Raw genomic sequence first — 20590 nt, 5'->3', positions numbered from 1 at the left:
TCTAAGAAAATAAAACACTAGTAATCCCACCCAAATATATATAGTGTCCTGTTCAATTATTAGAAGGAGATTATCACCAATATAAGCACTATCTATAATGAGGAAATATGAAGTCTTGATTACTTTTATGACATATAAACCATAATCACCATTAATTTAATGATTACCAACATAGGCAAATAGAAGCAAAAGCAATAAACATATACAATTCTAGGCTCCTGGTGCTTCTTGAATGCTTGTTTATGCAGACTTGTTACCTCTTTTGTGAAATGGCAGCCAAAAAGACTCTGGGACTATGGCTGATGAAAAACTCAAGGAAAGATTCAAGACCAAGAACAATGATGGTATTAATTTGAGAGTGGCAGGTCATGATGGTTCTGTAGTGCAGTTTAAGATGAAGATGAAGAGGTATACACCACTTAGTAAACTAATGAAAGCCTACTGTGAACGACAGGGCTTGTCAACGAGGCAAATCAGATTCCAGTTTTACAGGCAGCCAATTGATGAAACAGACACATCTGCACATTTGGAAATGGGGTATGAAGATACAACTGATATGTTCTAGCAGTAGACAGGAGGGATCTGCGAAAAAGGAAAGCAGCCAGGGAAGGTGCATCTCATCTTCATTCCAGAACAATGTCCTTAACAGACCAAGATTACATTCTCAATTAGTAAACTGCAATTTGGTTCCATCACATCCTGACTACTATGATACACCTTTTCTTTTTCTTTTTCTTTCTTTCTTTTTTTTTTTTTTTCTGGACAGGATCTTACTCTGTCGCCCAAGCTGGAGTGCAGTGATGTGATCATGGTTTACTGTAGCCTTGACCTCCCAGACTCAAGCAATCCTTCCAACTCAGCCACCACATTAGCTGGGGCTACAGGCAGGTGCCACCATGCCCAGCTATTATTAAAAATTTTTTGTAGAGATGAAATCTCTCTATGTTGACCAGGCTGTTCTCAAACTCCTGAGCTCAAGTAATCCTCCTGTGTCGTCCTCCCAAAGTGATGGGATTACAGGCATGAGCCAGCACGCTGGGTCCATTCCTTAATTGTATGTAAAAGAACTGTTATATGTGGGAACAAAGGTGGGTGGATCACTTGAGGTCATGAGTTTGAGACCAGTCTGGCCAACATGGTGAAACCCCATCTCTACGAAAAATATAAAAATTAGCTGGACATGGTAGTGCACGCCTGTAATCCCTACTGGGGAGGCTGAGGCAGGAGGATTACTTGAACCCAGGGGGTGGAGGTTGCAGTGTGCCAAGATCACGCCACTAAACTCTAGCCTGGATGCCAGAGTGAGACTCTGTGTCAAAAAAAAAAAAAAAAAAAAAAAAAAGAATAAAAAGAGCTGTTACATGTGCATTATATATATATGTGTGTGTGTGCGCGCTTATATGTGTGTGTGTATGTGTGTGTGTGTGTGTGTGTGTGTGTGTTTTTCACTGAATGGCCAGTGGTATGTTTTGACCAACATCAAGTGGAGCTGAGAGAGGGGAAAATCCTGGTTCTGTGACAAAATCCCCTTTGTACATTAGTGTCATGCTCATTAAGCTCTTCTCTTTATATTCTAGTAAGTTACTTTGTTCTCACTGTTTTAGCAACAACAACAACAAAATAAAAATCCTTGTGTGGCTTGTTCAGTTGAAGAATTTTAACATTTTCATATATCATTATAAAACCAAGGACAATTTTATAATTTCTTTTATACGTAGACATGTAGGATAATCTGTCTTTAATTAGGGATAAATTAATCTAAATAAAATAAATCCTGAACAGTTTTTCTTTCAAGTCTCTCTTTTTTTTTCCCTTGATGATATCCCACATAATCAAGTCAAATATCTTGTTGTTGAAATAAACTTCTTGCTTAAAAAATGTTCTAGTACCTAAACAGAGATAATAGGTCATAAAGTAAACTTTAATATTAGTACAGCTAGAAGTATAAGAAGAACAAAATTATTTTATTTACAAAATGTACAGGCTGATCAGTGAAAAATAGAAGCAGAGATCTGGAATGGTAAAACATAATAATTGAAATTCCAAACTCAGTGGATTTCATAGGTACCTGATTGAACGCAGCAATTTAGTCAGTTGGAATATTAAATCAATTGATATTGTTTTGGCACAAAATTCAAACCAAAAAGAAAAAAGAAGAGGCATGGAAGATCATCCCAGAAGCAGTAATATTTAACAAATGAGAACTAGAACTAGAGAAAAAAGATAAATTGGATGACAGAAAGGGAAAGTTGTGAATTCTTGAAAAAAATATTAACAAAATGTTTTCTGAATTAAGTTAATCAAGGCTCACCAAATATGTAATAAACCAAAGACACTGCTACATGTTACTGTCAAAAAGAAAACAAATTCATGAAAATAATTGTTTTTTTCTTAATAATTAATGCACTAGTATATAATTCCTTATATAAATTTTGTTGATGAATTGCGTTTGAGAATCTCAGAACTTTTTAGACTTAAAAAGATAACCTGCAATACCTTAAACTTCCACATCAAGAAAACTGGAGAAATAAGGGTTATTCAAATTCACATAAATCAGGAGAAAATCAGAGCAGAAAAATAAAGAAAATCAACCATACATACAGCTGATTCTAAGACAACATCAATAAAATTGATAAAACTCCATCCAGGATAACCTGGGGAAAAACACACAAAAGAGAAGACGTTTCTGATATTAATTAAAAAGACTGACATTTTTAATGATGGACATTAAAAATAATAAAGAATACTACAATGAACTCTGTGCCCTGAAAACTGATAACTTAAATTTAATAGACTAATTCTTAGAAAGATGCAAACCGCCAAAATTCACACTAGAAAAATAGATTTTAGGAATGGATCTGTATCTACCAAAAAGATTGATGATAATAAAATAACTATTAAAATAATTAAAATTTATTTATTATTATTAAATAAATAACCATGCCAAAATAGCACCAGGTCCAGATGATTTTACTGTTAAATTCTACTAAACTTTTATGGAAAAAATAACATTAATCCTCTACAATATTTTCCAGAATATACAAGCACAGGGAGCATTCCATAACTCATTCTCTGATGCCAACATTAATAATGAAATAATGTAAGGACTTTACAGTAGAGAAAAACTAACTACTCATTGCCACTATGAACATAGATACAAAAATTGTTAACAAAATATTAGCAAATATAATTCATTAATTCATAAAAATTGTTATATACCATGCTCAAGTGGGATTTACTCCAGGTAGGCAAAGCTAGTTCAACTAAAGAACACCAATCAATGAAATTCTCCATATCAACAGGTTAAACAAGAAAAAATATGTATGATTATTTCAATATACTCAGAAAAGTATTTTAACAAATTCCAAAACACATCCATGAAAACACTATGGCAAACTACAGATAGCATCACATAACACAGATAGTATCAATAAACCACAAATAGAGGGCATCTTCCTGAAATCGAGAAAGATTATTTGCAAAAACCTACACTGAAAAACAAACAGTGGTGAGAAACTAGGTGCCTTTCTCCTGAGATTATTAACAAAGCAGTTTTGTCTTCTTCTCTCACTACTCCTACTTAAGATTGTACAGGAATTTATATATAGGAAAATATTTTTTTAAAAACTATCAAATGTATACAGATTGAAAGGAAAAAAAGAAAACTGTCTTTATTTGCAGATGATGTAATAGACTATCAAGAAAATCCTAGAGAATATTCAAAAGTCTGCTGAAACTAGTTAGCAAGGACACATGATAAAAGATCATTTAACAAAACTCAGTTGCTTTTTTGAACATATGCCATGGACTGCTGGAATTCTAAATTTTTAACCTTTCTTTTAAAATGTCACTACAAATAAATGCATAAAAGATTAAAAACATAAACAAGATCTGTATGAAGAAAATTACAAATTACTGATGAAATAAATAAAAGAAAATATAAATAGACAGATAGTCTATGTTAATGTATCGGTAAAATTAAGATATAAATTCTTCCCAAATTTAACTAAAATTTCAAAAAAATCTCTGGGAGTTATTTTGCAGATATTGATAAAATTGTTGTATAGTTCACATGGAAAGGCAAAATACAGCACAATACTGAGAAAGGAAAACAAATTGAGACAGGGTGCAGTGGTTTGTTTGCAATTCCAGCACTTTGGGAGGCCAGGAAAGCCTGATCAATTGAGGTCAGGAGTCCAAGACTGGCCTGGCCAATAAAGTGAAACGCCGTATCTTCTAAAAATCCAAAAAAAATTAGCTGGGCATGGTGGCACACACATTTAATCTCAAGTACGCGGGAGGCAGAGGCAGGAGAATTGCTTGAAATGACAGTTGCAGTGAGCCAAGATGGCGCCATTGCACTCCGGCCTGGGTGACAGAGTGAGACTCAGTACTCCCACCAAAAAAAAAAAAGAAAGAAAGAAAAAAAAAAAGAAAAGAAAAGCAAATTGGAAGAAATATTCAATCTCGGCCGGGCGCGGTGGCTCTCGCCTGTAATCCCAGCACTTTGGGAGGCCAAGGCGGGCGGATGACAAGGTCAGGAGATCGAGACCACAGTGAAACCCCGTCTCTATTAAAAAAAAAATACAAAAAATTAGCCGGGCGTGGTGGCGGGCGCCTGTAGTCCCAGCTACTCAGGAGGCTGAGGCAGGAGAATGGCGTGAACCCGGGAGGCGGAGCTTGCAGTGAGCCGAGATCGCGCCACTGCACTCCAGCCTGGCGACAGAGCGAGACTCCATCTCAAAAAAAAACAAAAAACAAACAAACAAACAAAAAAGAAATATTCAATCTCAAGAGTTAATATAAAGCTACTGTAAGCAAGACAGTAAGGTAATGGCAGTCAAATAGAAGGAAAACCAGTGGAACAGAATGGAAACCCTAGAAGCCAAGTCACATAAATTTGGTCACTTAATCTTTGATAAAGGCAAAAGGACGATTCAATGGAGAAAGGATATTCTTTCCAAAAATGTTGCTGGAACAATTGAACTTATACTCAAAATGGACCATAGGCTTACATGTAAAATGTAAAACTATGTAATGGCTGGAAGAAAACATGGGAGGAAATCTAGGTGACCTTGGGGTGGGTGTTGAATTTTTAGATACATCAGTAAAGCATAATTAATAAAATAAAACCTAATTTATCTTTACTAAAATTCAAACTTTCTTTTCTACAAAAAATACTCTGAAGAATTTTGAGAGCAAAAAGATTAAACATTGTAAGTAACTTCTCCAACTTCAAAAATAATTGGCAGAACCAGAATGATAATTCAATTTGTCTGATTCTAAATTCTTTGTCTTCTAACTTACTGTATGGCAGTAACATGTTTAAACAGTATATGAAAGTTACTATAATATGTCTCAAATAATCAAAAAGCAGGTGTAAGGAAAAGAATAAATATGGCTGTTCATGTGCCCAAGATTAATTGGCAAGTTTCCAAATGATCTCATATCTTTATTAGATCATATCTCAATTGAACATTTCTTTTTTGATCTTTCAAATTGTTCATAAAAACATATTGCTGCAAAACCTGATCATGCCTCATCAAATTTCATTATGTATTTAATTAAGATATTAATAAGACAACTCTGAAAATGAATGAGGAATTAACCTACCAGTTTATTGTTAATAGCCAAAATTATTAGCCGCCCCTACTTTCCTGCATCACACAGCACTTGGTAAATTAATTTTCACTTACTGATTTAAGTACTCTTCCCTATTATTTGTGAAAATTTTTCTCATATATTTTCTAAGAACCATTTAGAAATGGCTCATTTAACCTTTTCAAAACATAACAATGTAATTTCGAACCTAGCATTTTGCTCTTTATGAAAATAAGCCCATTTAACACCCTTTATACTTAAGTTTCACAGTCCCTTTTTAATTTAAATAGCTACCTTAAAAATAAGAAATTGGTATACATCTATGATACTGGTCACACATTATTTACCTGCCAACACATTTTCATTTAAATTGAAATACTAACAATGTTACCATTAAATTCAATTTATGTGTTTAAATTAAAGAGTGTTTTCTAAAGAATTATAGCCTGGAATCAGTAAAATCTGGTGTTATGGAACTAAATTTAAAACTTTTTTATTTGGTAAAACTAGAAGTTTTTTCATATAAGCAAAATTGTAAAATATAGGAAATATGAAAAGATAAAAACATTCTTTTTTTCATTATGTGGTCCTTTTTCAAAACTTTTATTTTAATTTAAGGGATACGAGTGCAGGTTTGTTGCATAGGTAAACTTGTGTCTTGGGGATTTGTTGAACAGATTATTTCATCACCCAGGCATTGAGCCTAGTACCCATTCACAGTTTTTACCGTGATTGGTCTTCCTCAGCCTCCAACATGCTGGGATTACAGGAGTGAACCACCACACCAGGTCTATAAACTCCTATCTATATCTATATCTATATCTATATCTAGAGATATCTAGATATCTCTAGATATATATATCTTCTATTAGTTCTGTCTCTCTAGGGAACCCTAACTAATACAGATTTTGGAATCAGGAGTGGTCCAAGAAGAATAGAATATTAAGGATGGAATTCTTTAATTTGTTTTGGTTTTTTTGGAGTTAGCTGTTTAATATGATTAGACTGAAAAATGCTAAGGACTCTAATTCTAATAGTATGGAGAACATTAATAGTTTTTGGTGTTAACTGTTTAGAGAGGTATGCAGAATAAATGCATTTGACACTCCTAATTCACTGCTTGTGAAAGGCAAGGAGTTTAGTGATTCTACACATAATACTTTTGACCATACGTGGAGAAACAAGGAATGTAATGAAGCTAGTTGGCTGCTCCTAAGTTCAGTGGACAAAATGATGAAATAAAATGATGAACTCAGACATTCTGTCTCCTGGCTTAAGAAGCAGACACTGAGCCTCAAATCTGCTAAGATTGCCCTGAGTGAGAGTCTTATCTCTTGTAGAAAAAGAGCTGAAATTGTAGAAAATAGACACAAGCTCTTATCATAGGAGTCACTGGCCTGCAATAAAAGGTGCATTGACAGCCTCTCCAGGTGTCTATTGTTAAAGTGAGGGCATTGACTGGAAAAGAATGGGACCCTGCAACTTGGAATCTGGATGTGTGGGAGGACCCTGATGAAGCTGGGTTCCTAAACTCTAACAAACCTTTATCAACAGAAGGAACAGCTTCCCCATTCCCAGTAGTGGCAACATCCCCTCCCCGATTCATGCTGCCATCAGCCTTTCCACCTTTGCCTAAGGAGATAAACCCTGTGCTGCCTGAGCCAACAGTGATGGCCTCCCCTGAGACAGTTGCCAGGCAAGATAATGTTGATTCTTCTCAGGAGCCATCCCCAACACCTCTGTTTTCTTCTATAACTATAACTAGACTAAAGTCCTGCTGGGCCCCTAGAGGTGAGGTTGAGAGTGACCCATGAGGAGGTGTGCTACACTCAAAAAGAATTGCTTAAGTTCTCTAATTTATATAAACAGAAATCTAGAAAACAAACATGGGAATGGATATTAAGGATATGGGATAATGGTGGAAGGAACATAGAATTGGATCAGGCTGAATTTATTGATCTGGGCCCACTAAGTAGGGACTCTGCATTTAATGCTGCAGCTTGGAGAGTTTAAAGAAAGGTTCTAATAGTTTGTTTGTTTGGTTAGCTGAGATATGAATTAAAAGATGGCCCACTGTGAGTGAACTGGAAATGCCTAACCTCTTCTGGGTTAATGTAGAGGAAGGGATCTGAAGGCTTAGGGAGATTGGGGTGGTGAATTGGATTAGTCACTTTAGATCTACTCATCCAAGCTGGTAGGATCCAGAAGATATACACTTGACCAATGTCTTGCAAAATAGATTTGTGAGGGCGGCACCTGCAACTTTAAGAGCCCTGTAATTGATCTTCTCTGTATGTCAGATCTAACATCGTCGCTCAACTACGAAATTAAAATACAATGGGAATAATTTGATCCTGAGGTGGCAGAGGCCAGGTGGTAGCACTCAACCATCAAAGGGAAGGTAAGTGTAGCTACTACAATGGACAGCAGAGACAAAACAGCAATCAGAATAGTCTGACTCGTGTAGAGCTCTGGCATTGGCTAATTAATCATAGTGCTCCTAGAATATAAATTGATAGGAATCCTATTGCATTCCTACTTAATTTATATAAAGAGAAAACTTCCAGATTGAATGGACTGAAGACTAATTTGAATTACAAAAACAGAGAATCACAGCCCCTCAGTCAATTTCCAGACTTGAGTCAGTTTACGGACCCAGAACCTCTTGAATGAAGGGGTGGCCAGGTCCCCTTGAAGACGGACCCCACTATATTACTGACAATTTATGCAGTGAATCTTTCTCCCGTCCTTTCCCAAGGAGACCTCTGGCCTTTTACCAGGGTAACTGTGCACTGGGGAAAGGGAAATGAGCAGACATTTAGGTGACTATAGGACACTGGCTCTGAGCTGATGTTGGTTCCAGGGGACCCAAAACATCATTGTGGTCCTCCAGCTCAAGTAGGGCCTTATGGAGGTCAGGTAGTTGATGGAGTTTCAGCTCAGGTCCAACTTACAGTGGGCCCCCAGACTCATCCTGTGGTCATTTCCCTAGTGCCAGAATACATACTTGGCAGAGACATACCTAGCAGCTGGCAGAACCCCCACGTTGTCTCCCTAACTTGTAGCGTGAGGGTTACTATGGTAGGAAAGGCCAAGTGGAAGCCATTTGATCTGCCTCCATCTAGAACAATCATAAATCAAAAACAATATTCCTTCTCTGGAGGGATTGTGGAGATTAGTCCCACCATCAAAGACTTGAAAGATGCAGGGGTGGTGATTCCCACCACATCCGCATTCACTCTCCCATTTGGCCTGTGCAGAAAGCAAATGGATCTTGGAGAATGACAGATCCATTATTGTATTATCATAAACTTAACCAAGTGGTGACTCCAATTCCAGCTGCTTTTCCAGAGGTGGTTTTGTTGCTCGAGCAAATAAACACATCTTCTAGTATCTAATATGAAGCCACTGACGTGGCAAATGCCTTTTTCTCCGTTTGTGTTCACAAGGCCAACCAGAAGCAATTTGTCTTCAGCTGGCAAAATGAGCAGTATAACTTCACTATATCATCTCTCTGGCTTTGTGTCACAATCTTATTCAAAGAGACTATGATTGCTTTTCACTTCTACAAGATATCACACTGGTCCGTTATATTGATGACATTAGGGTGACTGGATCCAGTGAGCAAGAAGTAACAAACACACTGGACTTATTGATGACAAATTTTCATGCCAGAGGATGGGAAATAAATCTGACTGAAATTCAGGAACCTTCTACCTCAGTAAAATTTCTGGGGCCCAGTGGTGTGGTGCCTATTGAGATATTCCTTCTAAGGTGAAGGATAAGTTGCTGCATTTGGCCCCTCCTACAACCAAGAAAGAAGCACAATGTCTCATGGGCCTATTTGGATTTTAGAGGAAATATATTCCTCATTTGGGTGTGTTAGTCTGGCCCATTTATCAAGTGAACTGAAAGGCTGCTGGTTTTGAAGGGGGGCCCAGAACAGGAGATAGCTCTGCAACAGGTCCAGGCTGTTGTGCAAGCTGCTCTGCAGCTTGGGCCATATGACCCAGCAGATCCAATGGTGCTTGAGATGTCAGTGGAAGATACGGATGTTGTTGGGAGCCTTTGGCAGGCCCCTATAGCTGAATCACCACAGAGGCCTCTAGGATTTTGGAGCAAGACCTTGCCATCTTCTGCAGATAACGACTCTCATTTTGAGGGACAGCTCTTGGCCTGTTACTGGGCTTTGGTGGAAACTCAATGTTTGACTATGGGTCATCAAGACATCATGCAACCTAAACTGCCTATCATGAATTATGGCTAGATACTTTCTGATCCATCTAGCCATAAAGTGGGTCATGCACAGCAGCATTCCATCATCAAATGGAAATGGTACATATGTGATTGGACTTGAGCAGGTCCTGAAGGCACAAGTAAGTTATGTGAGGAAGTGGCTCAAATGCCCATTGTCTCCATTCCTGTCACCCTGCCTTCTTTCCCCAAGACTGCACTGATGGCCTCATGGGGGGTTCACTATGATCAGTTGACAGAGGAAGAGAAGACTAGGGCCTGGTTCACAGATGGTTCTGCATGATATGCAGCCACCACCAAAAAGTGGACAGCTGCAGCACTGCAGCCCCTTTCTAGGACGTCCCTGAAGGACGGCGGTGAAGGGAAATCTTCCCAGTGGGCAGAACTTTGAGCAGTGCTCCTGGTCATGCACTTTGCATGGAAGGAGAAATAGCCTGGTGTGCGATTGTGTGCTCATTCATGGGTTGTAGTCAGTGGTTTGGCTTTGAAGAAGCATGATTGGAAAATTGGTGACAAAGAAATTTTGGGAAGAGGTATGTGGATGGACCTCTCTGAGTGGCCAAAAACTGAATATATTTGTATCCCATGTGAATGCTCACCCATGGGTGACCTCAGCAGAGGAGGATTTTAATAAACAAGTGGATAGAATTACCTGTTCTGTGGCCACCACTCAACCTCTTTCTCCGGCCACCTCTGTTATTGCCCAACAGTCCCATGAACAAAATGGCCATGATGGCAGGGTTGGAGGTATGCATGGGCTCAGCAACATGGTTTTCCACTCACCAAGGCTGACCTGGCCACAGCTACTGATCAATGCCCAATTTGCCAGTAGCAGAGACCAACACTGAGCCCTCGATTTGGCACCATTCCTCTAGATGATCAGCCAGCTACCAGGTGGAAGGTTGATTATAATGGACCTTTTCCATGAGGGAAAGGGCAGAGGTTTGTGCTCACTGAAATAGACACTTATTCCAGATACGGGTTTGCCTGTTCTGCATGCAATACTTCTGCCAAGACTACCATCTGTGAACTCATGGAATGCCTTATCCACCATCACGGTATTCCACACAGCATTGCCTCTGACCAAGGCACTCATTTTATGGCTACAGAAGTGTGGCAGTGGGCTCATGCTCATAGAATTCACTGGTCTTACCATGCTCCCCATCATCCTGAAGCAGCTGGATTGATAGACTGGTGGAATGGACTTTTGAAGCCGTGTCAATGTCAACTAGGTAGCAGTGCTTTGCAGGGATGGGGCAAGGTTCTCCAGATGGCTGTGTATGCTCTGAATCAGCATCCAATACATGGTACTGTTTCTCCCATTGGCAGGATTCATAGGTCCAGGAATCAAGGGGTGGAATTGAACATGGCACCAACCGTCATCACCCCTAGACCATCACCCATCAGACCAGACGGGGGAGTGTCCAGCTGGGAGGATGGGCTCAAGGGTGTGCTGACAGCTGTTTCCAGCTCTGGCTTCAGATTGTTTATCTGAGCCTCTAAGTGCCCTGTTTGCACCTGGAAGTCTGCTACCCCCACACCCTGCTCCAGGACGTGCACTTGGGCCCCCAGGCATGCAGCTTTCACCAGGAGGCTCCTTACCTGTGGGACTGAGCATGTACTTCACACAGTGCAGTCAGAAATGCCCATCTGACTCGACCAGTGAATGTGCATTCCTTCTTGGTGCTGTGTGCCTCCAGCTGCTTCACTGCTTTCTCCACACTTGCAGGAGAACTGTCCACTGCCTCACATGTTTCCACTTGGGCCCATGAGAGCATCACTGCTGCCACGGGGTACCACAAACCATGCTTCAGCCACGTAGTTGACTCGGGAGCCCCAAGGGCTGAAGATCTACTAACCTCAACCTACTGACTATGCCAATTATCAAGTTCATGACTGTGACAAATGTTATGTTCAGGGTCAGGTTCCAGCCTATGCTGTGGTCCAGAGGGAGTGGGTAGATGAGCAGAAAGAACACTCGGGAGGCCACACGCAAGTGAAAGATGATTGTATTCAGCAGCAGCTCTCATTAGGAGCTTACTCTCACACTGTCTGCCCTATCTTAGCTGCTCAGTCCAGTGGCTCATCTCAGTAGCTGGCTCCCACATACAGCTACACAGCCTGCTCTCCCCTGCCTTCAGGGTCAACAGCTTAACTCTTTCCCTCTCTGGGCACAAGGTGAGCCATGCTATGTCCTGGCTCCTCCTTGTCTGTCTCCAAAGATGGACAGCTCTGGCTCCCTCTCTTTTTCTGGGCACCAGCATGGCCGCCATGTCAGGCCATGTTGAGCTGAGCCCCATGCACAGTGTCAGCAGGGCAATTATACCTCTTACAGACAACAGTTCCATAGGGCCAAGGACGGCCTTCCCATATTGTGGCTGCATGACTGTGATAACTGGTGGAGTTACATGCCTGCTCTCTAAACTCACTGAGTCACACAGGATGTAAACGTCCTACCTTGGCCTATCCTTGACCATAGCACAGCCATGTTCCTTACACATATTGTCTTTGTGGAATCATTTTCCAGAAAGTAGCATGTTATAATTTTCAGAGTCACTTCTGGCACTCCCCAGATGCTCCTAATCCATGATCTTTACTTCACCACCCAGAACTCTTTCTAATAATATGTTTCACATCAGGGACATCTGTCTTTAAGATAAATCTCTAAATTCTAATAAACTAGGTAAAATACCTTCTGCCAGTGACATTTTAAGATTTATTCTAGCACTGATTAAGAATTGAATAAAAATTCTATGTAAAATCATTGACTTGAATATTGAACAGGTTTATTTTTAAGTGGGATGTATATTTAAATCACACAACAGAATTTAAGTAGAGTAGAACTGAAAATTGTGTAATCAGCTATCTGAATAATACTAATGGTAACATCAGCCTGATAAATCAGCATTTATACTCTTCCTTACTACTTAGCTTTTGATCCTCGTGTTCTGACATAAAAAAATAATATTTTGATGAAGAACTATTATTAGAGCTTCACAGAGCTATAATTTTTTTAATGCAGAATTTGAAGTAAAATAAAAAATAGAGATGACTTTGTCTGTTGAATCCCTATTCATAATGAGGATATGAGTCTTAGCTGTAACTGAGAACATGAAACATAAAAAATACAATGAACATTTTAAAACCTATATAACATTAGTTAATGTGTTAACAAATTACTGTCTTCACAATATTTTAACTTAAAATGATTGTTATAATCATATATAATTATGAGATTCAAAACTATCTGTATAAAATGTACTCATAGTTTTGAGTTTCACATGCTTTGTAAAGGATTTGAAAGTTTTACTCATTATAGAAGTGCATGTAGTAGTAAGAAAGGTTTTTGATTCCTCTAAATTTTATATTTATGAAAAGAATGGACGTTTATTTTTATATCTGAGAAAGAAATTTTTGAAATGCTCTGGCCCTGTAACTTATTTTAAAGTTTAAAATATACTTTAGGTATACATGAAAATATCTGCGAAAATACTGCTCAGTGGATTAAGTTCACCAAGCACATATATTTTTGGTTTTCACAGAGTGAAGTGTTGCTCAAGGATGCGGAAAAATCTATTTTTTTTTTTTTTAGTTTTAGGAAAGACTTTTTGATACATAAAAGTTACATCTGATAAATGTTACGTAACTCTTAATGCATTAGCACAAAAAAGTTCTATTGAATTTGTTTTTAAAATATTGCTAAGTTGATTTATGCAGATAATGCAGTTACACATAGTTCTTATTCTTTTATTTGATTGATGCAATTTAAATTATACACACTGATTTGTTTCATTCTACCAAATAAATTTTTCCCTGGAGTTGCAAGGCATACTAGAAAGAGCATTGAATTTCAGTGTTGGGAACCATGGTACAGTTTTAATTCTGCCAGGATCTTCTCATCATTAGAGTTGTTCATACCTGCCAAAAAGAGGTCAAGACTGACATGGACTGTGGCAGGGCTGGAAATTGAGAAGAGTTGTTTCAGGGTAGAATAATGGGGTAAATACTCTAGAATCAAGAATTTAATATTAATCTTTGGAAGCAGCACATTATTACTAAAATTTATTTTAAAATGTAAAATTTCAAATAAGTGACTAGATCTCCTCATGCCTTTCAATCCCTCTAGCTTCACTTGAAATTCTTGAACTTCCTTTAATTCCTATGTTCAATGCAACCCTTGAGAGTAATAAATTTCACTGCAAGAGTCCAAAGCTATGGTTCATTGAATCTTTTACTGGTCAGATGGGAATAGAGTCCATATTCTACTCAATTACCTCATTTTTAGCCACTACGTAAGTGTTTGTTTTTTGTTGTTGTCGTCTCACAATAATAGACTCCTGTTTTTTGATTCTCCCATTGATCTGGAATAAAGCAAGCCTAACCATTAGCTTCTCTATAATTTCTAAAATAAACTAAATGAATATATTTAGTTATTATTTCAAGCTGATTTGTGGCTTGAATATAGTATGAATTAGGATATTGGCATTAGTGTACATTGCTAATAAAAACAACTCTAACATTCTTCATAGGAACTAGGTTTTACATTAAGTAGGGAAAAAGAAAGACTTCCTTCAATTAAATGTTGGTTAGTTAGATATGAGAATAAAGAAAGACCACCCAAACAGGATAAGCAAAAACTATTTATCCAAATCTTGCTAAGGCAAGAGAGTCAACGACCACCACTTGTATTTGATGGAGACTCAGTAGCAGGCCAGTTTGCAAGCTTGATAGTGGAAAAAGGCTTCAGGTGAAGACTGTTAGCATGAGAAAGTCAAAGACAGGCTAAATAGAGGTGGAACGTTCCATTAGTTTGGTTAAGGAGCATATTCAGCTTTCTCTGGTTTATCTGATCCCTCTGGAAAATGAAAACAATTAGGAAACCTGCAAGTTATTGATCAACTCTTCTTGGTCCCTTTTGGCCCATTGTTGGGGAGGTAATGGTTTGGTTCCCAAAGGATTTGCTGCAGAGTTTGTGGATCACAGCTCTATTTTTATGTAAGGTCTGACCATTGTACATTTAGTCTCTTAGTCTTCCGCTTTTGAACATTTTCTAATGGTGTGAGGTTAAACAACTTGGAAGCCTAGAGATTAAGGTCCTCACTCTTCAGGGACTGTTCCGTTATCTCCATAGTAACTGTATTGCCAGAACTTCTTGATCTTTCTATTGTGTTTAAAGAATTCGTCTCTAATATGGACAATGCTCCAAACCATCCTGAAAATAGAAATAAAATAACTATAATATATTCAAATACCAGGGAGGGTAGAAGCTGCATAGTTATTCAAAGGTCCCTTGGGGTTTGGTTTTTTTTTTTTTTTTAGGTTTATGTTTTTTACAGGTGATAAATGACTTGCAAATAACCTCAGCTGTGTTTTTAAGGGATTCTTACCAACATAAACTAAAATAGTAAGCGATGAGTCTATACCATGATGAGTAGTTTCATGGCAAAATTTATCTAAAATCCATGTTAAATCATGTAATGCCGCCAAGCAGCTGCTTTGAGTATCAGATGTGATCTGAGTAAAGGTTACAATCTGATTATTTTTTGTCTTCTTCTGGAAAACTAGGGGCTAAATGTAGAAGATTTATAATTGCCTCTTTGAATTCCTCCAGAGAATTATTTTTTGAAGATTTAGATAGACTCTTAACCTTGATTAAGACTGATTTATCTTGGCATAATAATTGGCTAGAATATTTTCTGTGGCTTCCATTTATCTCTTTTATTATTATTTGCATGATACACAATTACTACAATAGGCACCCTTCTGGGAAGTAGGAGTGCATCTAAGATTTCCTTAACTTAGTGTCCATTTTTGATGGGGGTTCCAGCAGAGGTAAGACACCTTTTTTTTTTTTTTTCCCAAAGTATGCCAAAATTATGTGGTGCTACAAAAGCATACCTACTATCTACATATATGTTTAATTTCTGTACTCTGGCTGGTTGACGATATCTAGTAAATACAGTAAATGTGGATATCTGTACTGATTTTACCTCAGATAGGGAACTACTACTATAAGAGTGAGCTTAAATTTAGCGATAGCATATTCTATTTGATAACCTCTAGTTTCAGTTTTGAGGCATAATTGATCAACAAATAATAGATCAAAATTATTGAAGGGTGTCTATGATACATCCAGTCAAGGTACAGAGGTAAATAACTGAGGTAATAAGAACTGATGTCCCTAACTGAGGTAATAAGAACTGATGTTCTGTTTATTTCTGGTTAGGGCAGGAGAGTGGTTGGGTTTAAAGTGTTTCAGAAGTGAATAATAATGTAATAGGGAGGAGTAATATAGTCTCAAAATAGGTTAATTGGCTAGCTGACAATTGTTGCATGTTCTCCATCAGTAGTAATGTCAGTTCTGCTTGACAAAGCATGAGACCAAGTAGGGGACCTAGGACTACTTCATTAGAAGCATGGAATCAACAACTTTTGTAGGCACAGCTATTGCTCAAAGACAAACAGAATGATTCTTTGAAAGCAGGCCAGTGGAGAAGCTATAGTTTTTTGATGTTTCCTATGAAGTTGAGTTAAAACTCCGACTTGCCCAGATCTTTCATGCACAAATAGACAACATGGTTTTTAATAGTTAGTGACACCTAGAGGAGGCTGTTAAAAAGCATCTTAAGATTAGAGAGTCCATTTCATCTGTGGGCTCCCAGAGTAGAGTGTCTGTTACCAAGGACTTAGTCAATTCATAAAGAGATATTGCAATCTCAGAAAAAAAATTAAGATTGGTTGGTCTCCATCTAGCAGGAGAGATTTTTTTTTTTTCTGACAAGATATACCATGATGTAAGTAATGAACAATGTCTTGGGAAAATTGTGATTTATCTTGTGAAACTTTATGCCCCTTTCCTGCAAAGGCTGAGAGAAAAAAAAAAAAAAAATAGAACAAATCCTATCAAATTGCTTCCTTGTTCTCTGAACAAAGTAAAAGAGCACCACATGCTGCACCATAACTGAACCTCAAGAGAAATTTAATTCCTTTAAGTCTTGATTTAGGACTGAGAAAAAACAAGAGGGGTTTTCAAAGACTCTCTGGAGCATGACTATCCAGGTATGTTGTGTTCCTTCCAAGAGAAGGCAAAACGATATTGATTTTCCTAGTCAAGAGACACACTGAAAAAGTCGGAGCAAAGATATATTATAGTGAAGCAAGTTGCTTCAGGAAGAATGAATGACAGTACGTTCATTGGGTTACGTATTACCAGGAAGAGAGGGAGAACAAATTTGTTGATGGTCCTGAGGTCCTGAACATATTGATGTGCTCGTCCATTTGGTTTCTTTATTGATAGGAAGGGAGTGTTACAGGGACTAGCACTGGGTATAAGAATACCTTCGTGTATTAGGCTTTCAACATAGGTCTGAGCCCTTCTTTTGTTTCTAGCTTTAAGGGATATTGGGAAAGTTAGGATAACAGTTTGGTATAATCTATCTGAACTTTAATGGGTCTCTTATAATACTATTTCCTATATCACTAGAAAGTCCAATGCAACCCAACAGTGGCTATCTCCAAGTGCAGATCTAAAAATCTATGCTCTTTCGGCAGGTGGAAACTGTGATCTTTGTATCTGGATCACTACCAGGTATGCAGAAAAACAATAACAAAAAATCAAGAGAGAACTTCATTTAGTTTTATGGATGGCCCACAGCAAAATTTATAAAAATGGACAGAGGTCCAGTGTAAACATCACACTAAATGTGCTGTTTGGCTGGCTTGAAAAACAGGCTTACGGGCCTATGCTCATGTGTTGCTGCTTTTATGATAAATACATTTAGATAGCACTACCCAAAGCAGTAAAACAAAAGACAACAAAAAGAAATTGAAAAAAGAAGCCTGATTCCACCAAGGATGCCAAGCAAACGGGAACCAATACTAAAAGCAATGACTAAACTTAGAATAAAAAGTCAAAGAACTCAATGCAAAGAGAGCAGAGTTCAGACCAGGTGCTGACTTGTCATAAGGCATCAGGAGCCATTGTGGCTACTGCACTGGGTGATGACTGGGGTCCACAGCAATGGGCAATGGAGACCATGTCTTGTTGAAACCTCCAGAGAAACTGTGAAAATGAATGAAGACAACCTAAATGAGAACAAACAAAAGGTATTCATTCAGAGCTTGCTATAGAAAGGAAGTTAGCCACCATCACTTGCATTTGACAGAGACTCAGAGGTAGGCAGGGAAGTGTGAGAGATTTATAGCGAAAAAAGTTATGCACTGATTGCAGGTTGCTGTCATGGGGATGCTGTAAGTTGGCTAAGTAGAAGCAAGGAGTTCTATGTGATTGACTAGAGATCCATATTTTGCTTTCTCTAGTTGGCCATAAGTTGAAAGCAGGAGCAAAATTAGAGATACTGGGAATTATTGACCAAGAACTGGTTGTATTGGACTGACTCTTGTAGAGATTGTGGTTTGGCTTCTTAGACTGACTGCAGCAGCAAAGGTCGGAGGTCAGAGCTTTATTGTTTTATATAATCTGTATTTTGTCTATTTCTATACTCAGCATCTCAAGACCTTTGTGGATGAATAAAACATATGTTGTAATTGTTGTTTTGTTGTTGTTCATAACAGATTATGAGAAACAAACTATGTAATGTGAACAACTTTTTCTTGCTCTATGTGTAATATGTTAACTTTCAAAGCAGCTGAAACCTAGTAACATATTTCCCTATATTTTGTGGAGCTATCCAGTTCCTCATTGTCACAGCATTTATTAGAGATATATGTGTTTTCTCCAGAGTAGGAGACGTCTGGGAAACAAGGTCTCCTGAAATATCACGTGACTTGGCCTCAGCATTTAGTATGAACAGAATAGAAATAAAAAATAAAAACACAAAAACTGCTGAAAGTAAACAGAATAAGCAATAACATAATACCTGTACAGATTGCAGTAAAAACCGTTGTATGGTCAGAGAGAAAAAGTTCTTGGATGAGGAAGAGGAGTAGGTAGAAAAGAAAAGTGATAGAGTGATTGTCTTGATATGCCGGAGAGAATGGAATCTCTAATTGTTGTCTGATGATAGTGCTTAGATGCAATAAAAAACAAAATCCATATTTTAAATTAGTATACTTGAAGGTTACGAAAACCGTTCCCTGAGCCCTCTCTCCAGAAGAGAGACTAACATGGTTCCTTAACTCTAGGGAATATATTAATTTGAAGTGCGTTTCATGTTCCAAATGCACCAATCATCAATTTAGCATGATGATTGTACTTGGTAGGAAAATCAGAACTTAAAACTAGATAGTAGCTCAATTAAACAGTAATATAATTTCTTATACTTTATTTTACTAATTTTAACTGCATTCTACTAATTTCTATTACATCTATTCAAATATTGGTAAATATATTTTATAAATGTACAGTTTCTAGATAGTAAAGAGAATGTTACAGAAACTATGAAATTTCTTTAACAACCCATACTTAATGCTTTAAATTTTTTTTTCTTTATTTTTATTTTCCTCTACAGCAAAATTCCTGGGATAATTTTAAAGACATTAAACATTTTTTATTCATATTAATTAATATCACACTCCCCCTGAAGACATTCTCTCTTTTTTACCTTTCTGTCTAAATTCACTACAGGTAATTTATTTAAATTTATTCCACATAAATATTATAATACTTTTAGTGTGTTTTTATGTTACTTCTCTTAGTTAATTGTGAAATTCGGAGCATTTACATAATTTTAAGAAGGTTTAAATATTACTCTTCATTGCATGAGAAAAAAAAGTTTAGCATTTCTAAAACCGATTTTTATATGCAACATTTCCAGATTCAAATAGAAAAAGTAATGTAATTATAATATGATTTTTAAGCTCATTTATACTAGCTAACATACAATGTATTTCATTAATTGAAAAATGACTTCTATCCTTAGTAAATGTTATGTCTGACATATATTGAGCCATGGGAAAACATAAAATTTTATATTAAAATATGTTAATTTTGCTTGTTATGTAATATGGCTGATACTGAACTGTAGATGGCAACATCAAGTATACACTGAATAGCAATGGAATGTTCTTGGCTCATACACAAGAAAGGGTTTCCAGTTTTGCCTTGTTGCTGAATGTTAGGTATCTTATTCTACTTTCTGGGAAATTAGATTTTTGCTTTTATTATTGCTAAGTCATGTTTTAGTAGAACATATCATTGTGAGACCGAATACATTAGTAAATAATGTAATCAAAACATGTGACAAATACAGTTTTTATTTTAAAGTTTGAAGTAATAACTAAAATAAACAAATGTATCACCAGTAAGGCAAGAAACAACAAATTTAAAGTACATGGACAAGCTCCATGAAATAGAGGTGCTAATACCCAAGCTGTTCTAAAGACTTAACACCAAAGAATATTGTTTTTTCAGAAATAGTTGAACTTACATTAAGGAAGTATGATAAGTTGTTTCATTGCTGTACTACATTAACTAGGAAAGATCAATTGGTAACTGTCTTAAAGGCAATTGTTTATCAAAACTTATGTTTAACGAACTATCTATAAAAAAAACTGGCATCTCATTTGGGGTATGAAAATTAAGAAATAAATCTGTTGAACTTTAGGGATGAAAAGGTTCTTTTACAGATTGTTTCAGATTTGCATGCACGGTATTTGTAATTAACTTCTTATAAAATAATATGTGTGATAAGAGCATATAATGACAGCTGAAGGAGTCAGGGATAGTTTGTTTGCTGAGAAAAAAAGCCTTTGAAATTACCCCATTTGTTAGTCT

The 20590-nt window shown here is 37.2% G+C and overlaps 1 protein-coding gene across 1 annotated transcript; it reads left to right on the top strand.

Moving 5' to 3' along the window:
• The first annotated feature begins 295 nt into the window (after positions 1-295).
• LOC126961052 (small ubiquitin-related modifier 2-like) lies at positions 296-565 on the top strand. The gene has a single exon (XM_050801076.1). It carries the CDS (start codon positions 296-298, stop codon positions 563-565), a length of 270 nt encoding a protein of 89 aa, XP_050657033.1.
• Positions 566-20590: the final 20025 nt, after the last annotated feature.

The sequence above is a fragment of the Macaca thibetana genome, chromosome 8 (assembly GCF_024542745.1).
Source record: "Macaca thibetana thibetana isolate TM-01 chromosome 8, ASM2454274v1, whole genome shotgun sequence".
Taxonomy (NCBI): Eukaryota; Metazoa; Chordata; class Mammalia; order Primates; family Cercopithecidae; genus Macaca; species Macaca thibetana.
Note: the sequence above shows the minus strand (reverse complement) of the source record. Positions and strands in the feature narration are given on the sequence as shown.